This window comes from Cryptotermes secundus, unplaced genomic scaffold, assembly GCF_002891405.2.
Source record: "Cryptotermes secundus unplaced genomic scaffold, Csec_1.0 scaffold528, whole genome shotgun sequence".
Lineage (NCBI taxonomy): Eukaryota > Metazoa > Arthropoda > Insecta > Blattodea > Kalotermitidae > Cryptotermes > Cryptotermes secundus.
Window position 1 is genome coordinate 1,360,304 of NW_019724748.1, and position 21,065 is coordinate 1,381,368.

Consider the following 21,065-nt stretch of genomic DNA (forward strand, 5'->3'; position numbering starts at 1 on the left):
TCTCATTTTTCAGCCCCAAAGACAAGTTATTGGGAGAGGGGGACTATACTTGCTTTGTTCACCAGGGTCCATGTCATAAGGTATCATACGAGGGATATCCAGTACAGTAAAAATGCAAGTTTTTTTTTTAAAAGAAATGGCAGGGCTGCTGTGTAAGATAGGAACTGTTTGACAAGGCTGAGTTCACCGGCCACAGTCATGGGAACGGTGTGCTTGCAGTTTGTGTTTAAAATGGTTGTGTTGATTCCAAATCCCACCAAATGTGAGATTCGTGCAGTAATGCAATTTCTTCATTCAAAAGGGGAAACTGCTGCTTGAAATTCATTGCCAACTTCTTTCTGTTTATGGCGAAGATATTATGAACAGGCAGAATGTGGCAAAATGGTGTAGTGAATTTGATGCCGGAAGAAATGATGTTCATGATGAAATAAGGGGTGGTAGGCCATCCGTTGTCACTGATGAAATTGTCCAAAAATTGATGAAAACATTCGTGCTGACAGACGCTTAACCATCAGTGAACTTCATTAACAATGCCCAGAAGTGTTAAGAATTGTTCTCCATGTCTAAGAGAGCAGGCAGGAGATTTCTGTGACACTGGAATAAAAAACTCATTCCCAGGCTCACAAAGTGCATTGTGATTTATGGTGATTGTAGAAAAGTAAATAAAGGTGTGTTGTAAAAGTGCTACAAGTGAATCCCTCTAAGAAAATGCTTTGCAATTATTTTCTGTACTTTGTATCTTTACTATCCAGATATAATTCTTATTTGCTCAAATGCACCCCCGCTTCCCCCACCCCCCAAGAGTTATTACACTCTGGGTCATTATGAATTTGATGATATACATGGTTGTAATCTGTTTTAATCTTTCTGTGTGTTCATGCCAAGGTGTGCATTGGATCATACTGTGAGAGGAGAAAGCAGAGTGACAAATATGTTTCAAGGTCAGAAGCAATGAGCTGCCAAAAAGTTGCTGGAAACATCGCAAAAGTATGGAATCTGCAGTGGTAATGCACTGCTTTATTTCACAAGTTCCTGTGCAGGTGTTTCTCATCATAAAAATGGTAGATTATGTCAAGAGAACAAGTACCACCGTAAACATGCACAACAAACAGCTGTGAAGCAGCAAGACAGGTGTGTCTACCAAGGCTAAAATACCCAATGGTGAAAACAACATAAACAGAATCTTCTGCCAGCTACATGAATGTGTTCATTTATATGGACTCGAATGCAGAATTTAATGTCAGTTTCACGTAATACCTTTAAACTCAACAAGTGCAGAAGTTTAAATCAAGCACAGGATGGTGCATGCAAATCATGTGGAGGAACAGATTTCCTTTACTTCGCAAGAATTTATCATCATGCTCTGAAGCAAAAGGAGTGAAACTCCGATGCATATTGGTATGCCATCCTAATTATCCCATTGATGATATGATTCCAAAGTGTGTTATAGAGCCATGAAGCAGTAAGAAGCATCGAGTGGCTGTATTGTTGACAGGGTTGACAGACAACATGAAACTGCCAGTGTATATGATACTGAGTGTGTGGTATTTGTCTGAGATGAACCTGCCTGTGGGGCTAATGATTAGACATTAAACTATGAGATGGATGATGGGGGACTGTTTACAAGTTGCTTGGAATAGGAGACAGAACGTTGCTGAGAGAATAAGGATTGCTTGTCCTGGTTACATTCAAAGGTTTAAGTTTGGATGTCAGAGCTGTGATTCGTGCAAGACCTTGTGGAAGGATGACCTCATAACTACATGTTCTAATGAATAAGCCTTTTAAGGATCAGTTGGAACAATTATATTCAGTTTGATTTAGCAGGGAACTACATTCTGACACCCAGGACAATAAAGAAGGCCAGTGTAGAATTGCACTGCTAGCTGATTAGGACCTCTGTCCAGAGTGATAGTGAAAGGAATCAGGAAGTGCCATATGTCTAATGTAATGGATGGAAATAAGGATGAGGAATAAATTTGGAACGTAGCTTTGAATATGAAAGAGTGAACAGTGAATGCAAGACAGAAGATGGGAATTTTGAAGGCACCAAAGATGAGACTGACAGTAGGAATGGTTAATAAAGTGAGATGGGTTAAAATAAATAAAGACTAGTGACTTATGGAAACTAACCCCATTAATGTTACATATAACATGTTTTATAATATTTCTTTTCCTTCGGATGTTTGTAGAAGGTGTATAAAGTGAATTCATAAAAGTACTTCTTTTCTGCAGACATGTTTTCTAGTGCAATATTCAGAATAACTCAATTTTTAGTAAATTGGCTGTACACTTCAGTTCATTGTGAAAAGTGGCTAGTGTTATGTAAATTATTATAGCAAAATAAAGTTTGTCTAGTAAAGAGAGTTCTCTTTCTCTCCCCATCTCACGCTTGAAAAGTCATTCTTACATATGCTTAATTTTAATCCTGGCTCAGGATAGAGACCAGTGGAGGGCTCTTGTGAACACGGTAATGAACCTTTGGGTTCCATAAAATGCTGGGAAGTTCTTGAGTAGCTGCAGAATTGGTGGCTCCTCCAGAAGGGCTCAGCTCCATGAGTGAGTAAGTAAGTAATTGTTTAGCCTTCACCAAAGAGGAAATAAAAACCTATGAACATCAGAAATACTCATTCAGTCATTCAGGTTTTAAATATTACACACACAGATGAGGGTAAAGTATAGCAAGTGAAAAATGAACAAACGAAAACATCAGGAAAGCGCTTTGTCTTTTTTTTTTCCTCCAGAAAACTCACATGCATGATTTGAATCAGAGAGGTCCCACGTTTAATTGTTCCACTGTAGGGTTTGTACAGGCAGTTAATGAACATTGATGTAGTTTTTTGGAAGATGATAACGCATTTAGAAAATTAAATGAAATGAATTAGGAGTACACTTTCTCCTTTTGCATATTACAAGATGACCTGTTTTAAGCAGTATTGCTTGTGGCCTTCATAAAATATTTTCTTTTTTATTTGCCATTTACAGTGCACTTTCTTTTGCTGTACAGCAGTATGGATTGTGTGTGCATTTGCCCAGCATGAACTCCAAATTAATGATATAATTTCATCAGGATTTGTCAAATCATTCGGGATTAAATTCCTGGTTGCCCGTTTCACCTTTTAAGAATAACAGTATATTGACAGTATCATAAAATACCTCCAGCACCTTTGCACAATTCTCGTGACATTTGACATGTTACATATCTTCAAATGAACTTGACACATAAGGAGGTGCCCTGTTTGAATCTCAGCTCAATTTGCAGGTATCCTGACTGAAATAGTTTGCTGTTTTCTTAATTGTGCCCAGGCAAATGACAGGATAGTGCATTGGAATCTCCTTCCACCACCTTATTCACTCACTGATCCTAATTATGATCATCACCTTCCCATTTCATTTGACAGTTAAAAACTGCAGAATCCTACAGAATTGTGGATGTGATGATGTGGACTGTTACAGCCCATCAGATGCAACAGCCTATTTGGTTTGATATTACAGTGTCTGACAGTAAAGTTTCAGGATAAGTGTGGAAAAATACACAGAAATGCAAATTTGTTTCATTTCTGTTCAACATAATATCTGCCAACTTGAATAAATTTGTTGCATCATTTAAAAAGTTTTTGAAAACTGCAAATGAAGAGGGTTTAATTAGGCCAAGATGTTTTTCTGAATGTGTTGAACATCCTGAAACCTATTTCCTTTGAGGGCAGTTTTCATCTTAAGAAAGAGAAAATTACCATAAATAAATTTGGGATTGTCTTGACAAGTCTGGATGAAGCCTTGGCATGATGTGAATCTCCATTGCTTCCACTTATCCTCGAGTTTGTGTGACAGAATTTGTGCAGACTCTCCACTTTCGTAAATCTTCATGGAGGATTGATGATTTGTATCCTTGTTCATGTCTAATGCTTCTGCCATCATTCTAAGAGTCCATCAGTGATCTGATGTCACCATTTCATGGAGATTTGCAATTGTATCTGCATTTAGAGAGGATGAAGGTGTCCTGCTTCTTGGATCATCCTGAAGATCCTCATGCCCATCTTTAGATCATTTAAAGGATTCAAATACCATTATAAATACCTGTGTACGAAAGAAACCATTGTCACCACAAGCCTATATTATCAGCTGGAAAGTTTTAGTAGCTGTTTTACCCATCTTGAAACAAAACTTAATGTTTGCTGTTTGTTCCATCGCCACAAACTGTCACAACAATCTGCTGTGCTATAAAGCAATAAGCATGACTGATCATGGACGACAAGAGAGAAGTTACTGACCTTATACAGGGAATGCAGTGGAAGAATCAGCTTAGACAGGTTGAAACATGTTTCTGCATGCTTTTAAATGCACATAATAAACTCAGTCCCGGAATTTATCAGACCGTATATATAAGTGCCATAAATTTAGTTGTTATTGGTACCTATTGATTGCCGAGGTCAGGAGTACTTGGATCTATACATATACTCCTCCCTAAGCTTTCATGGTGTAGTGCTTAATTAGCCATGCAAAAGGGAAACTTTACCTTATATGTTAAACCAGTTGTGCTTAATGAGAATAATTGCTTCTGGTAGTACTATTTTTAAGTTTCAGAGGGGATTTAAGGTGATGATGTTTTACATGTGTGTTTCAGCAATTCCAGTTGCTACTTTAGGCCCCACTCCACAGCAGCAGACACTGACAGGCGTGCAGGTGAAACAGTCGGATGGTGTACAGAGGTTTTCTGTACCAGCGGGATTTGCCCAACTGGTGCAGACTTCAACAGGACGCCACATTTTACTTACACCATCCACACAAGTGATTCAACCATTGTCACAGAATCCAGGAACAACTACAGGTGAATGAAATATATCTTTCACTGAGGAAAGTGTACTAGGAATGAAGATTACTTAACAAGGAAATCATATTTTATATTTTGTACATATCTCTTAAATATATGCAAGTGAAAGCAGGCTTATTTATCAGACTAGAATGTTCTGCTTATAGATGAGTTCTGCTCTAGTCATTGAATCTACAGAGAAAGGATGATCATCAGGAAACTGGTTACTATTTTTGTCTTCTGTCAGAACAGGCCATCAGCAGACAGAACTTGGATCAAGTCCCATATGAATTAAATAGAATTAAGTATTTGGATTTTAAAATAACTATAGTACAAGAAGAATTTTTAACAACTATTCAACTTAGATTGTGATCAAGTTGCTAGCCCTCATGGTTTATATTTATATTATCTTGGCCCGGAGACTGGTTATTCTGACTAATGTCTTCTGAGAATCTAGTTGCCAGATCATAGGACCTGGGTACAGTTCAGTGTTAACACATTGGTGACTGGTTGTACTGCTCAGTTACACCCCCTGAGTACTGGAGTGATTTAAACCTGCATTGCCTGTAACTACACTACATCGTTCACTTTGCAATAACTTTTTTCTTTGTTCAAGATAAACTCTTCAAACTTTTTGTGTGTACTTAATTTTGTTGGTAATTTAGTAGGGTATACCTCTGGAAGGAAATGCTGCATACATGTCTACAAGGCTTCTCTAGGATCAAGAACTAAGAAGTTTTCATTCTTACACATAAATGGCACTACCTAGTGGAGAGTGAATGTGTGCATGAAAAGAGCCTGGAGACATCTTGCCTCCAGGTTGCAGGATAATTGAATTTGCTCATGATGTCTCCCTTTTCACCTCGTTAGCATTGCTGGAAGCATCCTGAAGGGTCACAGAAGGAGTCAGTGAAGTTGACGAGGCACTGCAGACCTAAGGCCTAGAGATATGTCTGCCTGAGCAACTGAGACTTTTACAAAAAAGAAAATGAAGGGGAAAGAGGAAGAAGGACCATGATGATCACTTGACTATTAAAGTGAGCGTGTGTTGTACCTACTTCAGAAAAGGTTAAATTTCTAGGCCTGCCACTTTACCAGCTCTGAAATGGAAACAGTGTGTTGCAGGGACCATGCAGTTGACATCCCGAGTTGGCAGACACGCGCATTGCAGAGCAGATCCCCTCGTCCTTCGCCTTTACAAAGAAGCATTTTCATTCACGAGCTCTATAATTCGTAGAAGGTCCTAATCGAGAAAATCCAGTTGAAATCACTTAAAAGTGCTGTGGGACCTGCAAACATTGTACTGAGGGCAGCCAAAATTCCTCCTTTCGAGATTTGATACTGTTATTTAGTTCACAGCTTCATCATGAGAATGCTCACAAACAAGGCCCACCCTCTCCACTGGAGGAGATTATACACGTAGACTGGATGGAAAATCCAGTTAAGATTGATAGAGTAGACATGGTACCCCTCTTTGATGCATTTAGGGATATTGACCCTAAGGAGCACTTAATAGTAAAACTCTCACTACCATTGTGTTGTGAAACTGCACTTACCTCTATCATGAGTAGACCAAGTTTTGGGATTGATAGAGAAATGATGCTCTCTGCATCATCAGAGCTCATCCCTCTTCTCTTGGGAATGTTTTTGAGGAGGAGCTGAGGCAGACCAGGAGCCTTTTCACAGATGGCTTCAAATCAGGAGAAGGGCCCTTTGGGGGTTATTCCATCTTCAGCTGTAATGAAGACAAAGTCTGGGGCTTCAGGACATCACAGATCGCTTCCATATTTACCTTGGAAGCCACATGTTTACTTTGGAGGTCATGGCCATCTCCGAGTCTCTCACCCGTATCAAGGAAATACAAGGCAGTAACATTAGTATATTTTCAGACTCAGGAGCATGATGACTGTAATCTCATTATAAAAACATCAAGATCCACTCATTTGTCATACTAAGGAACAGCTTGCAGAGACCAAGGCAGCCAGGAAACATGTTAAGGTGCATTGGATCCCAGCCCAAGGAGGAATTGCTGGGAATGGGAAAGTGGATGATCTAGCCAAGCATAGTTTCAGGCATGGGAGAGGTAGCCAAATCCCTGTTCCAGTTGAGAACATGAAAAGCGCATGGAGGAAAATATCCAAAGAGGAATCCCAGATGTGGCACCAGGCAGTGGGATGGGTCAAGGGACAGCAATACTTTGTGTTGTTCCATGATAATGCCAAATGCAAACTAAACAGAAGAGTGTTTTACCTCAGTCTTCCACATCCAAAGTGGTCACACAGCCCTGGCGCATAATCTGGCACATTTTAATATAGTTTCAAATGGGAGCTACACATGCGAAACATTTGAAGAAACCCCTGACCTTGTCTTCTGGCAATGTCAGTGGTTCACAAAAGAGAGGAAGAACATTACCAGAGGATTGCTAAAATGGTGGAACATACTTCCCCTGAAAGTGGACATGATTTTGACCAGCATGGACCCAAGTGATGTTTACATAGTTGGAGCCTCCATCAATGCAAGCAAGATAAGAATGTAAAAGGTCCACATACTTAACAGCTACCTCCGTCAACAATATGGGGAGTCCAGATCAAAGTAAAACCGTGCTTGATAGGCTAGACATATAAGAAGCCAAAACAATATAGGGTTTTCACTAGGCCACACGGAAATGGATTTAGTTCTTAGTGTAAGATAAGCTACTATGTGGATAAAAATAAGAATAAAAGGAATAACCACTGAAATGGTGCCGAGCTTAGTATGCTTTTACCTCCAAAGCTCCAAATAATCCTGTACTTTATTTATGTCAGTAAAATAAAGTGTGTGTGAAGACACCAAATCTCCGGCCCAAGAATTAATCACTGGTTACCAGAATTACCAATGTTTTAATTTCTGTAACTTCTGGCCTACACAACTTGACACATGGCTACAGGATTGTGTATGTTTCAGTGATGACTGCAAGTGGACATCGGCTGACTGTACTTTCAAAATCAGTGAGTGGTGTGGCAACAACTACAGTGACAACAGTGAACCGTATGATCTCCTCTGGTCAGACTACACCCACGTCCGTGGCTCGGCCAGTAATGAGGGTTCCTCCTGTCAACATGTCATTGGGAGCTCAGACAACCCTGGGTACTCTTGTGAACACGGTGGTAGCAGGAACTATGACAGTAACAACCACTACCACAGTGACGTCCACGAAGACATGTACTGCTGTCACCCAGCCTGTTCTAGCTGCTCTAGTCCAACAGTCTCAAAGGAACAATACCATGCACACATATTCACCATCAGCATCAAGTAGTATAGTGACACGAAATGAGACAAAGATAGCAGAACAACAGAAACGGAAACAGGAGTTGCAAGCAGAAACTCACTCTGTTTTTTATTTGGTGAGTGGGTGGATTTTGAGGAGTGGGATATCAGAGCTAGTTTTCAGAATGGAAGGTTTAGAATAGGGCTAAAACACATCAGCAGTTGCCTCTTGGATTGCTAGTGAAAACCATGCTAGCCAGCCTTTGGTAATGGATATATGGATCATGATGCAGTGAAACCACAATGTTAGGTTCCTACATTTAAGGGCATTGTTTTCAGTCTTTGCCAAATATTCAGATAACAAATTTATTACTTTTCCTGATTTAGTATCTGTAGATTTTAAGATTTACCTGTGTTGTATGTATGGAAGTTTGCTTCCTACATAGACACAGTTTGGTATAGGGACAATTTTGGTGTGTTCAAAGATTACTCGCTTGTGGCCAGACTTATTCAAGGTCACCACCTGCATAATGTCACTAGCAACAGTCACACAATGTTATGTACTGTGTGTTTTGTTTGTGTTAATAATATTCACAGTGTTCTTGTTAATATTTTTTTTTTTTTTTTTTTGGAAGTTACCTTATGAGCAAGACAATGACAAGGAGGAAGCTCACTGTAGGTGAGAAAATTGGATCAATCAGGGTGTGGAAATAATCTGGTAAATTGTATATAATGATATTTGTATTCTGAGTGATCATGTTTTTAAGTATACAGTTTGTAATTTGTGATGCTAATTACTTTGTTAAACTTTTGAGGGTTTTTACCTTAATTATTCAAAACTGCAGTTTCACAGCACTCTCCAGTTGTGGTTTTTCTCAGTGTAAGGTAAACCCTCCCCCTGCTGTAGGATATTTTGCTAGTGTGTGAATGTAAGCTGTGAACGTGTGCATGTGTTGTATTGGGGAGGTACCACTGAAATGGTATATTGCAATCATCAGAGCTCTTTCTGCAAATCATTCTGGAAATCAGACCAACAAAGCTCAGATAATGTGTGGAAAGCTCACAGACATTTACATCATAGTATGTAGTTGAATGTAGTAGGTTGATTATAAACTTGATAGTGTATGTTGGTAGTGCATTATATGTGATTTTATATGTGCATGCATGCTAAATTACTTTTCCTTCATGTTTCATGTCTACATGGCAGCCTGAATTAGAAGTTAAGAAGCAGTTGCGGAGGAAAGCAAAATTAGAAATGTTGAATCGATTCAACATGCGTCGATGTGCTGCATGCCCAATCTATGGTTCAGATCTTATAGAGGCTATGAGAATTGTTGACATGGTAGACCCTCACCCAGGGGACTTCAGAGGGGCTGGATATGTGCATTGCCTGAATGCCCTGAAAGAAACCGGCCACAGACCAGATGGATTTTGGACACAGACAGAACATCTCATGTCTCTAGTTCATACCCCGCAGCGTTATGTTAATGAACTCAGAGATATTTTTTCAAGGTATGTTTGAGTGCCTGAATGCACAAAGCAGGGTACTTCAGCCACGACGACCACACTCATCAGTGTACAGATCGATGCACTTCGGATGTTAAAGGTTAAAGAATATGTCATGGTTTCTCAAACTGTGAGTTGCGACCTATTCAAAGCGGGTAGTTCTCAAGAAAAATAAAAAATATAGTTTGTATCCATGCATAGTTTTGATAAGTGAGTAAGATTTTTATATAAGCGCCTTCAGAAGAAGTAGTAGCAAGTGGGAAAACATTTGCAAATTTTTTTGTAACTGTACAATAGCTATTTATAGCTTATTATTGATGCAGACATGTTGTAAATCTCTTCACCTTTCTGCTCTGTACAACCTGTTGGGGACCTGTAGGGGTGCTGATAAGTCTTTTCCTGTTTCACCTACTCTTATACTAATAATACTTTTATCACATCAATTTTTTTTTTTTGTATATGTGTGACCTAATTTTCATAATTGTAGCATGATTATTTAATGTTTGTTGTGGATCTGAAATGAAAATGGCACAAAACATTGGAGATTTCACTGCAAAGAGTGGAGAGTGGTGATGAAATACCTTTTCCTGAAAGGGAACTTGGCCAAAAAGATTTACATTGTTATGTGGGTTACATTATGTGATAAGAGCCCTACCTACTCCACAGTCAAGAACTGGATTGCTAGGTTTAGAGCAGGATATTTGAGCACTGAAGACGAAGAACATTCTGAGAAACCAACTCAAGTAACAATTCCAGAAAATGTGGATGCCATTCATTCCATGATCCTGGACGAATATCAGTTAGAAAGATAGCATAAACTCTGGCGATACCTCGAGAAAGAGTAGGCTGTTTCATTCATGAGATTTTAGACATGAGGAAGGTCTCAGCCAAATGGGTTCCCAAATGTGTCTATGGTGGTCAGAAGTGTGATCGACTGCTTGCTTCACAAGCCATTTTGGGCCAATTTTGGCTGGATCCTGTTGGATTTTTGAACTGTCGTGTAACTATGGATGAAACTTGGATCCATGTGTATGATCCAGTGACCAAAGAACAATCCAAGGAATGGACACAGTGGTTTCCCATGTCCAAAGAAATTCAAGACACAGAAGTCGTCAAGCAAGGTGCGGGCGTCTGTCTTCTGGGACAAAGATGGAGTTTTGCTTGTAGACTACCTGGAAAAGGGTGCAACCATTGTGGCGAAGTACTACGTTGCACTGCTCGACAAACTGAAGCAGCAACTGGTCTCCAAACATCAAGGCACACTTTTGAAACGAGTCTTGTTTCTTTTGAGACACTGCTGCTCCCCACAGAGCGAACATTACGTACCAGAGGTTGGCAGTTCTTCACTGTTCTGAAACACTCAAGACTACTCACCAGATTTGGCCCCTTCTAACTACTACCTCTTTCCTACCCTCAAGAAACACCTGAAGGGAAGAAAGTTTTTGAACACTGGGGATACCACATTAGCTGCAGAAAGGTGGTAAGCACCACAACAAAAGGAATTTTTCTTGTATGGGTTAAAGAAGTTTGAACAACAAAATCATAAGTGTGTGGAGCTCAGGGCAGAACGTGTAGAGGAGATACATATTTTCAATCCCATAGCTTGTTTTCATTATAAAGCCAAAGACTTCTCAGACAGTTTGAGAAACCCTGGTATAAGGTGAATTTTGTAAAAATATACTTGTATGGGAGTATTTACATTTATTAAATGAAGACCTGTCCAAACTTAAAAATCTTTAGATCCCTGTGGATTTCTTCTGGCTTTTCTGTTAGTCATCTTATAGTGTGAGGCTTAGTGTTCAGATTATGTGGTGTGGTTTGCTCTGGCCTTTGTACTTTTGTGATACCCAGTATCAGCATGTGTGAAAAAAATTGGTGTTTATTATATGAATATATTTTTATTGCCTAGGTTTGTGTTGTGTGTGCCAGCCGTTTCAGCTCCTCAAACCAGGTTTCATGTGTCACATCCTCCTCCCTCAAAGTTCTGGGGGATAAAAAGAACTCAGGCCATGCTACAACAGGAACTGTCATCACGTAGTGCTTTACTGCATCCTATTGCAAGTGCAATGGTCACACAGTTTCCAGATCCTAGGCTCATTCAGTACGATTGTGGTGAGTTATTTATTGCAAAAATATGTTGTGGGGGGGGGCAGTGCTAAAAGTTAATGCATGACTATGTGTAACATGCATCATCCAAATTATCTGTGAAAAGCCATCTATCACCAAAAAATTTTATCTGTATTAGTCTTTTATGTAGGGTAATGGGATTAGGCCCATATTTATAAGTAGACCTAAAAGCGACTTCAGGAACAGACACATCAGATGACCTAATCCAAATGGACCTCAGGCTTTGCTGAAGTTCAGCAATTTTGTGTCTCGCGTACCTGTTTGTGCTATAGCAATGCTATTCAAACCCTCATCATAATTCATAATTTATTTATATCCATAAACTGTTACACAAGTACGATTGGACAAGTCAGTTTAAGCCATCTAAAACACTACAAATCAACAACTCTTAAAAATGTACAAAATGATACACAAGACTGCGAACAATACAGTCATCTTAGGATCATTGTTCCCCTGCTGAAGCTAGCAACTGAAGATGACATCCCCCAACAATCCAGTATAAAATAACGCATACACCTACACCATCTATATACATCCACACCACATCAAAACCAACCTGAGCCACCAAACTGCTGCCCATCATTGTTACTAAAGAACTCCTGCAGAGAATAAAAACAGTTGTGTAATAAATAACTTTTTAATTTATTTTTAAAAACTTTAAAATTTTCTGTTCTTTTTAATTCATGGGGCAAGCTGTTAGGCATTTTAATTTCCCTGTTAATTACACTTATTTTGCAGCGAACAGTGTTGCATGTTTATACATACAAATCCTGTTTTCCTTCAGTGTTATACTTGTGGATGTCAGAATAATGAGTTGTGTAGATCTTGTTCTTTTTTAAAAAGCATAAGATCTCATGTATATATATATATAAAGAAGTTAATTTTAAAATCTTAAATTCACCAAACAGACTTCTACTCCTTTAATGAGCCTTAGGCCTTTTTTCTGTAATTTAAAGACTGAATTACTGTTATTTGCTCCCCTCCACAGCAAATAATACCAGATTTCAGCATAGATTCCAATTTAGTGAAATACTTCTTAGTACTGGTAAACTTGCTGAGTCGTATGGATTTAATCAAATAGAGAGCTTTGTTATTTATGGCAGAGATTGTATATGAGTGGCCCAGCTTAAGTTATCACTTTGCAGACCAGCAATTTAAATATTTAAATCACCCTGGGGACCGGCATTTTTAAACTTACTGCCCTAACTTGTGCAATGCTTAGGATGATGCTTCCCCTAGGAATGTTCACTCTTCACAGTTTTCATGAGGGTATGTTTCCGCATATCACCCGAGAGTTTCCCAGGGGTGTCCACATGAGGATTGCGTGGGGTGGAAGTTCATGGGCCCGGTTGCACTAAGTCTGTGCCTGACTCTGGTTCTTCCGCCACCATCTCGTCTGTAGCCCAGACCTTTGCCACATTCATCAGAAATGCTTTGTATTTCCATTTCGAATTAGGGTTTAGATTTTTGTAAACCAAAAATGAATTGAAAATGGCACAGTTTATAAGCCACATGGCAACTTTCTTTGTTCACTTTATTATTTTCCTAGGAAGAGAATAATAGGCCAAGTATTGATCGGCTCTGTCAACTCCCTTCATGAACATATTATACTCAGAAATACAGATAGGCTTCTTTACTTGTCCATGTCTCCTTTGAACATCAGCCATGCTCGAATTGTAAATTTTGGCAATCACATTCACAACACGAGTATCCCTATCTCCAAAAAACAGTTCTGGTACTTCAGACACTTGCGTTGGGGCCGATGGAATTTGTTTCACCCCTGGATTTCCAGTAAACTATCCCAAAGTAGGCGTTTTGTCTACTTTTCCCCATGTGGCTGTCCCCGCAATTTTACTACCTGCACTTTCCTCAGAGCTACTTTCACTTTTATTGTCTGTGGCCACAATTGTTTGTTGTCCCCTCTCACTGCCACTGTCTAAATCACTATCACTACAGGTCTCAGAAGGAACCTCAGATAGCTCGTCTGGAGAACAAGTCAGATATTGCTTGGTTTTCAACCGCTTCTGTCCTTGACTCATTGTAGTACTAACTTCCTGTCTGGTACATAAGAGCTTGAAGGGTCAAAGATCATTTTCCTTTGAATGGGTAACCCAAACAGTGAGATCAAGTTACTGCCTACTAAGCAAACATTCTAGAATAATATTACGCAGTAGTCATTCCATTTGGGTGGCTCCAGAGAAAGGTATAGTGTGTTTCAACATAATGTGTCCTAAAATCATAATAATATGCCACCGGTCCGCCATGTTTAAAAGCGTTGGGCATAAAAATGTGCCACCGGTCTGCAAAGTGTTAACTGTGATATAAATACCTAAAAATTTTAGATTAGATGAGTAAGTTATTTATTTATTTATTTTTTAGATGCTGAATGGGGCCATGAGTTAACTAGATCCTTTTCCCCAAAATAATATTGCTTCAGTCTTTTCAGTATTTATTGTAAGATTATTTGCTAGGAACTAGTTTTCTAAGTGATTGATGACTCTTATTGATTTTTTTAACAATGGAGTGTTTTTCTCTATGAGTAATACTACCTCAGTCAGTAAGTTTGTGGAATGGCCGCAAATCGATGACGTAGCGCACTACAGCGGATAGGTTGATGCCCTGTCAGTTCAACTCTTGTCACAGCAAGAGGCAGTTGTGTGCAAACAGTGTAAGTCTGTTGTGAACTGCAGTTAAATGCAGTTGGTGGAAATCGAAAATGTTGCAGTTTGAACAACAGGCAAACATCAAGTTCTACCAGAAACTACGCAAATCCCCTAGTGAAACATTTAGCGTAGGAAGAATTGGCTGTTGCTACACGACAATGCTCCTGCACATCGCTCTGCTCTTGTCCAAGAGAAACTGACTAAGGCAACAGGTCACCGTTTTGCCATACCCTCCATACTCACCTGATCTCACACCATTTGATTTCTTTCTCTTTCACCGCTTGAAAGCAAAGCTTTCATAGATTTCAGTCGTCTGAGGAGGTGGTCATTGCCACGAGACGCCGTACCGGAATTTCCTGCCAATATGTTTCAGCAATGATTTTGGCAGCTATATCAACGTTGAGAGACTTGTATAGTGGCCAACGGCAACTATTTTGAGGGTTGATGTGGATCTGTGTAAGTGTATGTGAATACCTTGTAATATGATAAAACCACATTCCATGAACTTAATGACTCTACCACGTATATGTGCTACTGCTGAAGTGCTGATCTATAAATAAAGGTGACGGAGGATAAAAAGGTGTTCATTTTTTTTGGGGATGGACACACACACCCCCATTACCCCAGCATGAACATTTTCAGAGTAATTGTTTTCCAAGGTATAGTGATGTCTGTTCGTTGTCTAAAAGATGGTACTCAGCTCCACACTAAGTGTTTATTATGCTGCACACACATTGATTTAAAATTAAAGATCCCATTCCGCTTTATTAAAACATTGATGGTTTATGTTATTTTTATAGGTAAACTGCAGGTGCTAGACCGATTACTTCGGCAGTTGAAAGCAGATCACCACCGTGTACTAATCTTTACCCAAATGACTAGGATGCTGGATGTTCTAGAAGCCTTTCTTAATTTTCATGGTCACATTTATTTGCGTTTGGATGGGACAACTCGTATTGATCAGAGACAGGTTTGTGGGCATTGGAATAAATTAATTTCATGTTGCTTAAAACTCACAGTTATAAAGAATACTGTTAGAAGTTCATTATTGTGTTGTATTTGCCATCATTACATAGTTTTAATTTGTTCCATTCTTTTATTTAATTTATGTTTAAATCTGATGTTATGAAGTTCCATTAGATGTGGTGAATCTTATTCTTATTAAATTGTGTTCTGCATCTAAAATTTTAAAGAGAACATGGGTTGTACGGTATTTGCCAGCATGAAATGCAGACAAACCCATGTGAGAAGTTAAAAAAAAAAAAAAATTTTTTTTTAACAAGTTGCATAATGAATTCCTCATTGTAATTGAAGTCACTTTGCTAATATTCTAATCAAAATTATGGTAATTGCACCCTCAGTTATTGGGTTTAACATTTCTGTGACCATCCCTGATACTGTTACACAAAATTCCATCACGCTTCATTCTAACACTGGCCCGAAACCTCTCACTCCCAATCCTTTTCTGCATATTCCCAACAGTTGGTCCAGTACAATTTGCAAATGTATTTGTATGCTATAATGATCAGTCTGTCATATACAAGAGCAGTTGGTGAGTTGGTGGCAGTGTAGAAAACTTGGCCAGAGAATGAATGGTGGAATATGATACTTAACTTTCAGTATAATGATTAGTAACTGTAAAAACACATAATAACTCAGATTTCTGTTGTTCAGAGCAAGTCAGACACTTAAAGAATACCCTAAAATTCTTTAAGTGTTAACAATTTTACCAGCGTTTTGAGTGTGGCATGGCAGTATGGGGACCTGCTGCAGTGGGCACACTGTTTGGTGCTAAGAATTAGTTCAGATTTGTTTAATTCATTGTTCTCCATTCATTCAGAATGGAGTACATAGGGACGAACTATTGACTGTCCTTGGGTAAGTCCCCCCCCCCATGTATTTGTGACAATTCCCATACATTTTTGTGTATCTTTGCACACTTGGTTTTTCACTATATTCCTTGTAATACTGAAACCCAACCCTGCATTCATATCAGAGGTGACTAGTGCCTGAGAGGACAAAATAAAGCAAGAACTTTGCTTCTGGTCCCACTCATTTGTAGCTTGTACAAAATGTTGTTGCTAATTATTATTGCTCATTTTTTTCCAGATGCTGATGGAACGTTTTAATGCTGACCGCCGAATTTTTTGTTTTATCCTATCAACCCGTTCAGGTGGGATTGGTGTGAACCTCACTGGAGCAGACACTGTGATATTTTACGACAGTGATTGGAATCCCACAATGGATGCTCAGGCTCAAGATCGTTGTCATAGAATTGGTCAAACCAGGGATGTTCACATATACCGGTGAGTTAGTTTAAAAATCAGTATCTGTACATTACAGTTGAATGGCTGTGGACCATTGTATATTCATAGTATGTAGGAAGAAATGAGGAAGGAACAATTTTTGCAGTTTTGTTGCAAATGTTTATCCTTCATAGGAAAATATTATCAACTACACAGGTGTCTAGTACAGTAGTCCCTCTGACATTTTCATGTAACATACAAGGTGTGTTCAAAAAGTTCTTGAAAGTATGATGTGGAGTAGCAGTGCGTTGGTTACATTAGAGGTTGTTTCAGTGACCCTGCAACCCAACTGTTAGTTACGCATGCCATTGTGTTCCAAGTAGATCGGACATTCTATTTAGTCTTTATAACCAGTACATAGTAGCATAGTTCGTTGACGTACTATGCTACAAGCCGGAAGGTTGCGGGCGCGAGTCCTGATGAGGTGGATTTTTTTTAATTTACCTAATCCTACCAGCTGCACTATGGCCCTGAAGTTGATTTAGCCTCTAACAGACGTGAGTATAAGGAATTTGCCTGGGGGGTAAAGGGTGGTCAGCGCATAAGGCTGACAACCTTACCACCGTCTGTGAGCCAGTTGTCTAGAGAAAATATGGGAGCCTCAACGTCTCACACACATATGGGTCTTTATGGCCTGTTACAGGAGTAGTTTTACCCTCTTTTATCCGGTTTTGTGATCGAGTGAGTTGTTGTGTCGCGTTTAGTGTGGAGTCAGTAAAGGAGCAAAGAATTTGTGTTAAATTCTGTTTCAGAGTAGGGAAGACAGCTGCAGAAACCCACAACATATTGCATGAAGCTTACGACAGTGGTGCTTTTAGTCAAACGACAACCTGCAAATGGCTCAAATATTTTAAAAATGGAAGAACTTCAACAGATGATGAGTGGTCTGGCTGTCCGTCAACTTCAGGATCCAAATCTGTGTTTCCCCAGATGAAAAAACGTTCGTGGAAATTGTCATCTGACTTTCCACGAAGTGGCAGGAGGGGTTGAAATATCCTTTGGTTCATGCCACAAGCTTTTAACAGAAGATTTTGGAATGCATCGGGTCTCAGCAAAGTTTGTGCCGAGACACTTGACTGATGATCTCTGAAGGGCAAATGATGAAAATATTATGAAAAATGTCATTACCAGTGACGTGATTTGGGTTTATGGTGATGATGTTGAAACCAAACCAGTCTTCACACTGGAAGAATTCTGCTTTGTCTTGTCCCAAGAAAGCATGACTGGTGCACCTGCAAACGAAAGGAGTGTTTTTTTTTGGTCCTCTAGGATTGTGCTTTATGAATTAACTCCTGAGGATCAGTGATTCAAGATTCTTATCTCGTGGTGGTGAGGCATCTGCAGGATGTGGTACAAAGAAAGTGCCCTGAAATGTAGACTGTGGGATACCTGCTCCGGCAGCTTAATACGCCCTGCTCACATAGCATTATCGGTTATACAATTCTCGGCAAAAGAAATAAATTCCTGCCTTATATAGCTCCCTATTTACTTGGTGTCTCTCCTCCCGACATTTTTCTGTCCCCTAAACTCAAAACACTCTTGAAGGAAGAAGATTTCAGACACTTGAAGGTGATATCAAAAACGTCGTGCTAACAGTGCTCTCAGAATTGGAAAAGATGGAGGGAGAAGTATATTGCTGTGCAAGGGGACTGTTTTGAAGGGTATGCTATGTAATAAGTTCTTAAATAGAGAAAAATATTTAAAGACAAATTTTGGTAATGTTTTGAACACACCTTTTGTCTAACTTTTCTGTCGATTCATTAGACATATACTGAGAAAATTGTCGTGTGATTAATATATGAAGCCTACTCTTGGCATGTATGAAATTTGAATCTTGGGTAGAAAATTGATTTTAATGGTCTTCCTTAGTGTGATGTTGGATATGATGTTCACAGTTCTGTTTGTAGGTCTCTTTACTGTTAACCCCTTAACCTCCAACCTTTAACATAAAATGTTAGATGTATCTAACAGCAAGTAACACTGCTGTGCCCGAATGTTAGATTTATCTAACACATGCAATCTTTGGGAGTGCTGGCAGTTTGATCTTCCTGTTGAAACCACAACCCCCCCCCACAGTAGCTCTGAACAGTGAAATCGTTTATCATGGTACTGGTTTCGATATTAATTACAGTTAGATATGACTGTTTATGACTGGGTCAGCCAAGTAGAGCACAGCTTTGTTTTGAGAACTGAGAAGTAAATATTCATCTGAGCAAGCAGATTAGTGCCACTTAGCTTGCAAAGAAGTGGGTCATTTTCAAGGATTTCTTTTCAATAGCAAATTATCAGTCAGAAAGTCAGTGTTGTATTGTCAATTACAGTCAACTCTTGATTATCCGGGATAATGGTGGGCATGGAAATCACGATTAATCGAAAACCTGGTTAAGACAAATGTTATTAAAAGTAGTACTGTAATACTGTACCTTCATAATACAGGCCTACCTGTATTTAAATTTACTCAACCTCATTTTTATGTCATCTCATGGCCTATTTAATACTTTTTTTACATTATACTGAAGTATGAATTAGTTATTCCAATCACAGTGTTCAACAACATCCAACACTTTTTACGAATATTCACACTTAACATTTAAAGAAAATTAATATTGTTGTTTTCTTTTACGCTGCATTTCCCTTTTTATTGATATCCGTATGAGGCCTACGTAATATTAGCTTGTCACTTAATAAACTGTTCTCTTCACTCTCAAGATAGTCAAGTAAGGATTCCAAACGATTAAGAGCAGCACCATGTGATATTTTCTTACTAGCAACACTGTCCACCTCTTCCTCATTCTCACTTTCTTCCCGCTCTTCTGGCTGCGCCCCTACTGAACTTATGGTTTCGTCACTGCTTAACATTTCAAAGCCCGGCTCACACGAGTTTCTGTTGAATACTTAACACAACACGCTTCCTTTTACACCCTGACATTTTGCTAACGCACTTGAAGATCGATACAAAGAGACCAACTGGGGCGGTGTATCTGACCTTGAAACTTTCCACAAATCCTTGCATTCTTTCACCCCTACCCTAGAACATTGTGTTAGCATAACAGGACCAAAGAATGCAGAGCTCGGTTCACACTAGTGCAAAAATAGTGTTACAACTCACCATGTGAAACAAAAGTGAATGAATATTAAACAACATATAAGCCTCAAAAAAAAGCCTCAGTAGCCCCGGTTAAGCCGCAAACCGGTTAATCCGCCCCCGGATAATCGAGAGTTGACTGTATTTATTTATAAAACATTTTTATTTTGTGTCTCGGGAGAGGTATAAAGCCATTGAAGACAACATTGCAAATATGGGCTCTGTGGATAAATCTGACAGGATGGTAATTAGTTATGGAATTGCCTGGAGGACATGGAAATCGACAAAATAATTGTATTTCCACCTATTCTCAATGCCTATTTATTGCACAATGACATAAAAAATTCTGCGAAGTTTGATTGTACAGTCACATGAGGCAAATATCACAGTCAGTGCTGTTTCTTGGGGAAGCCCTAGTTCATCTGGGGCCCAACTGGGTCGACTAGAGGCGAATCATTCGCGACACTGGTCATCCAAATGGAAACAAAGATGTGTGTTTGCTAAATAAGAAAACCAGGAGTACCCTCTTCTATTGTAAAAAGTGTGATGTTGGTCTGTGTGTCGACTGCTTTGACCAGTGGTGCATATGCGTCAGAGTGTGTGCACTGAATGGAGTTATCATAAACTGTGAAGTGACGCAGGTCATACAAGCATACAGTCTGAACAAAGGATTCAAAGGTTAATGTGGCTGTAAGGCTTCAGACTTGTATTCTGGAGGTGCTTGGTTTGAATCTTGATTAGGACAGCAGCTATCCTGACAGGTGTTTTGTCATCTCAGTCCCTGCAAGCAAAATGTGGTGTATTACCTCAGTTGGTTCATGACCACTTCCAAATTCTTCTCAGTTAATCAGATATCCTACCATTTCATCCTTTATAGTTTAGATATTGACTGCATTGTAAAACAACGAAATATATTACTGTCAGGTCACGCTCATAGTGTTGATGAGTATTGAATAATTAATGGGAAACGATGTAGAGGATGCAATCATGGCCTGACATTAGGTACTTTCCTGACACCTGCCTTGGGAAAAACCCAGAGGACTACAATCAAGATAACAAGTGTCTCGGCTGAGATTCAAACCAGGCATCTTCTGAATGAAAGTCATAGGCAATAACTGCTTGAAGCAATCTTATTACTGGACCAAAATCCCCTAGTACGATCTCTTTGGCCATGATCCATCTGAAAGTGAGGGCCAGAATGCTATGTGTTTTGTCCTTTTTCCGATCTTGCATAATTGATGTACTTGATCTGATCCGAATTGCTAGTCTGGGTGGAATTAGTGATTCGGTTCATCTGGACTTAGGGGAATTCCCATTCAAAAAAA

At 39.2% G+C, this 21,065-nt stretch overlaps 1 protein-coding gene across 5 annotated transcripts in view; it reads left to right on the plus strand.

Annotated features, from left to right (window-relative positions):
* Positions 1–21,065, plus strand: part of LOC111862876 (helicase domino) — a 201,996-nt gene that overhangs the window by 90,866 nt on the left and 90,065 nt on the right. For all 5 annotated transcript variants that reach the window (XM_023848643.2, XM_023848647.2, XM_023848644.2 and 2 more), the window contains 6 exons: positions 4,622–4,825; positions 7,751–8,190; positions 9,261–9,565; positions 11,469–11,671; positions 15,150–15,319; positions 16,459–16,655. In XM_023848643.2, coding sequence (XP_023704411.1) covers positions 4,622–4,825; positions 7,751–8,190; positions 9,261–9,565; positions 11,469–11,671; positions 15,150–15,319; positions 16,459–16,655 — 1,519 coding nt within the window. The remainder of the gene's footprint in view (positions 1–4,621; positions 4,826–7,750; positions 8,191–9,260; positions 9,566–11,468; positions 11,672–15,149; positions 15,320–16,458; positions 16,656–21,065) is intronic.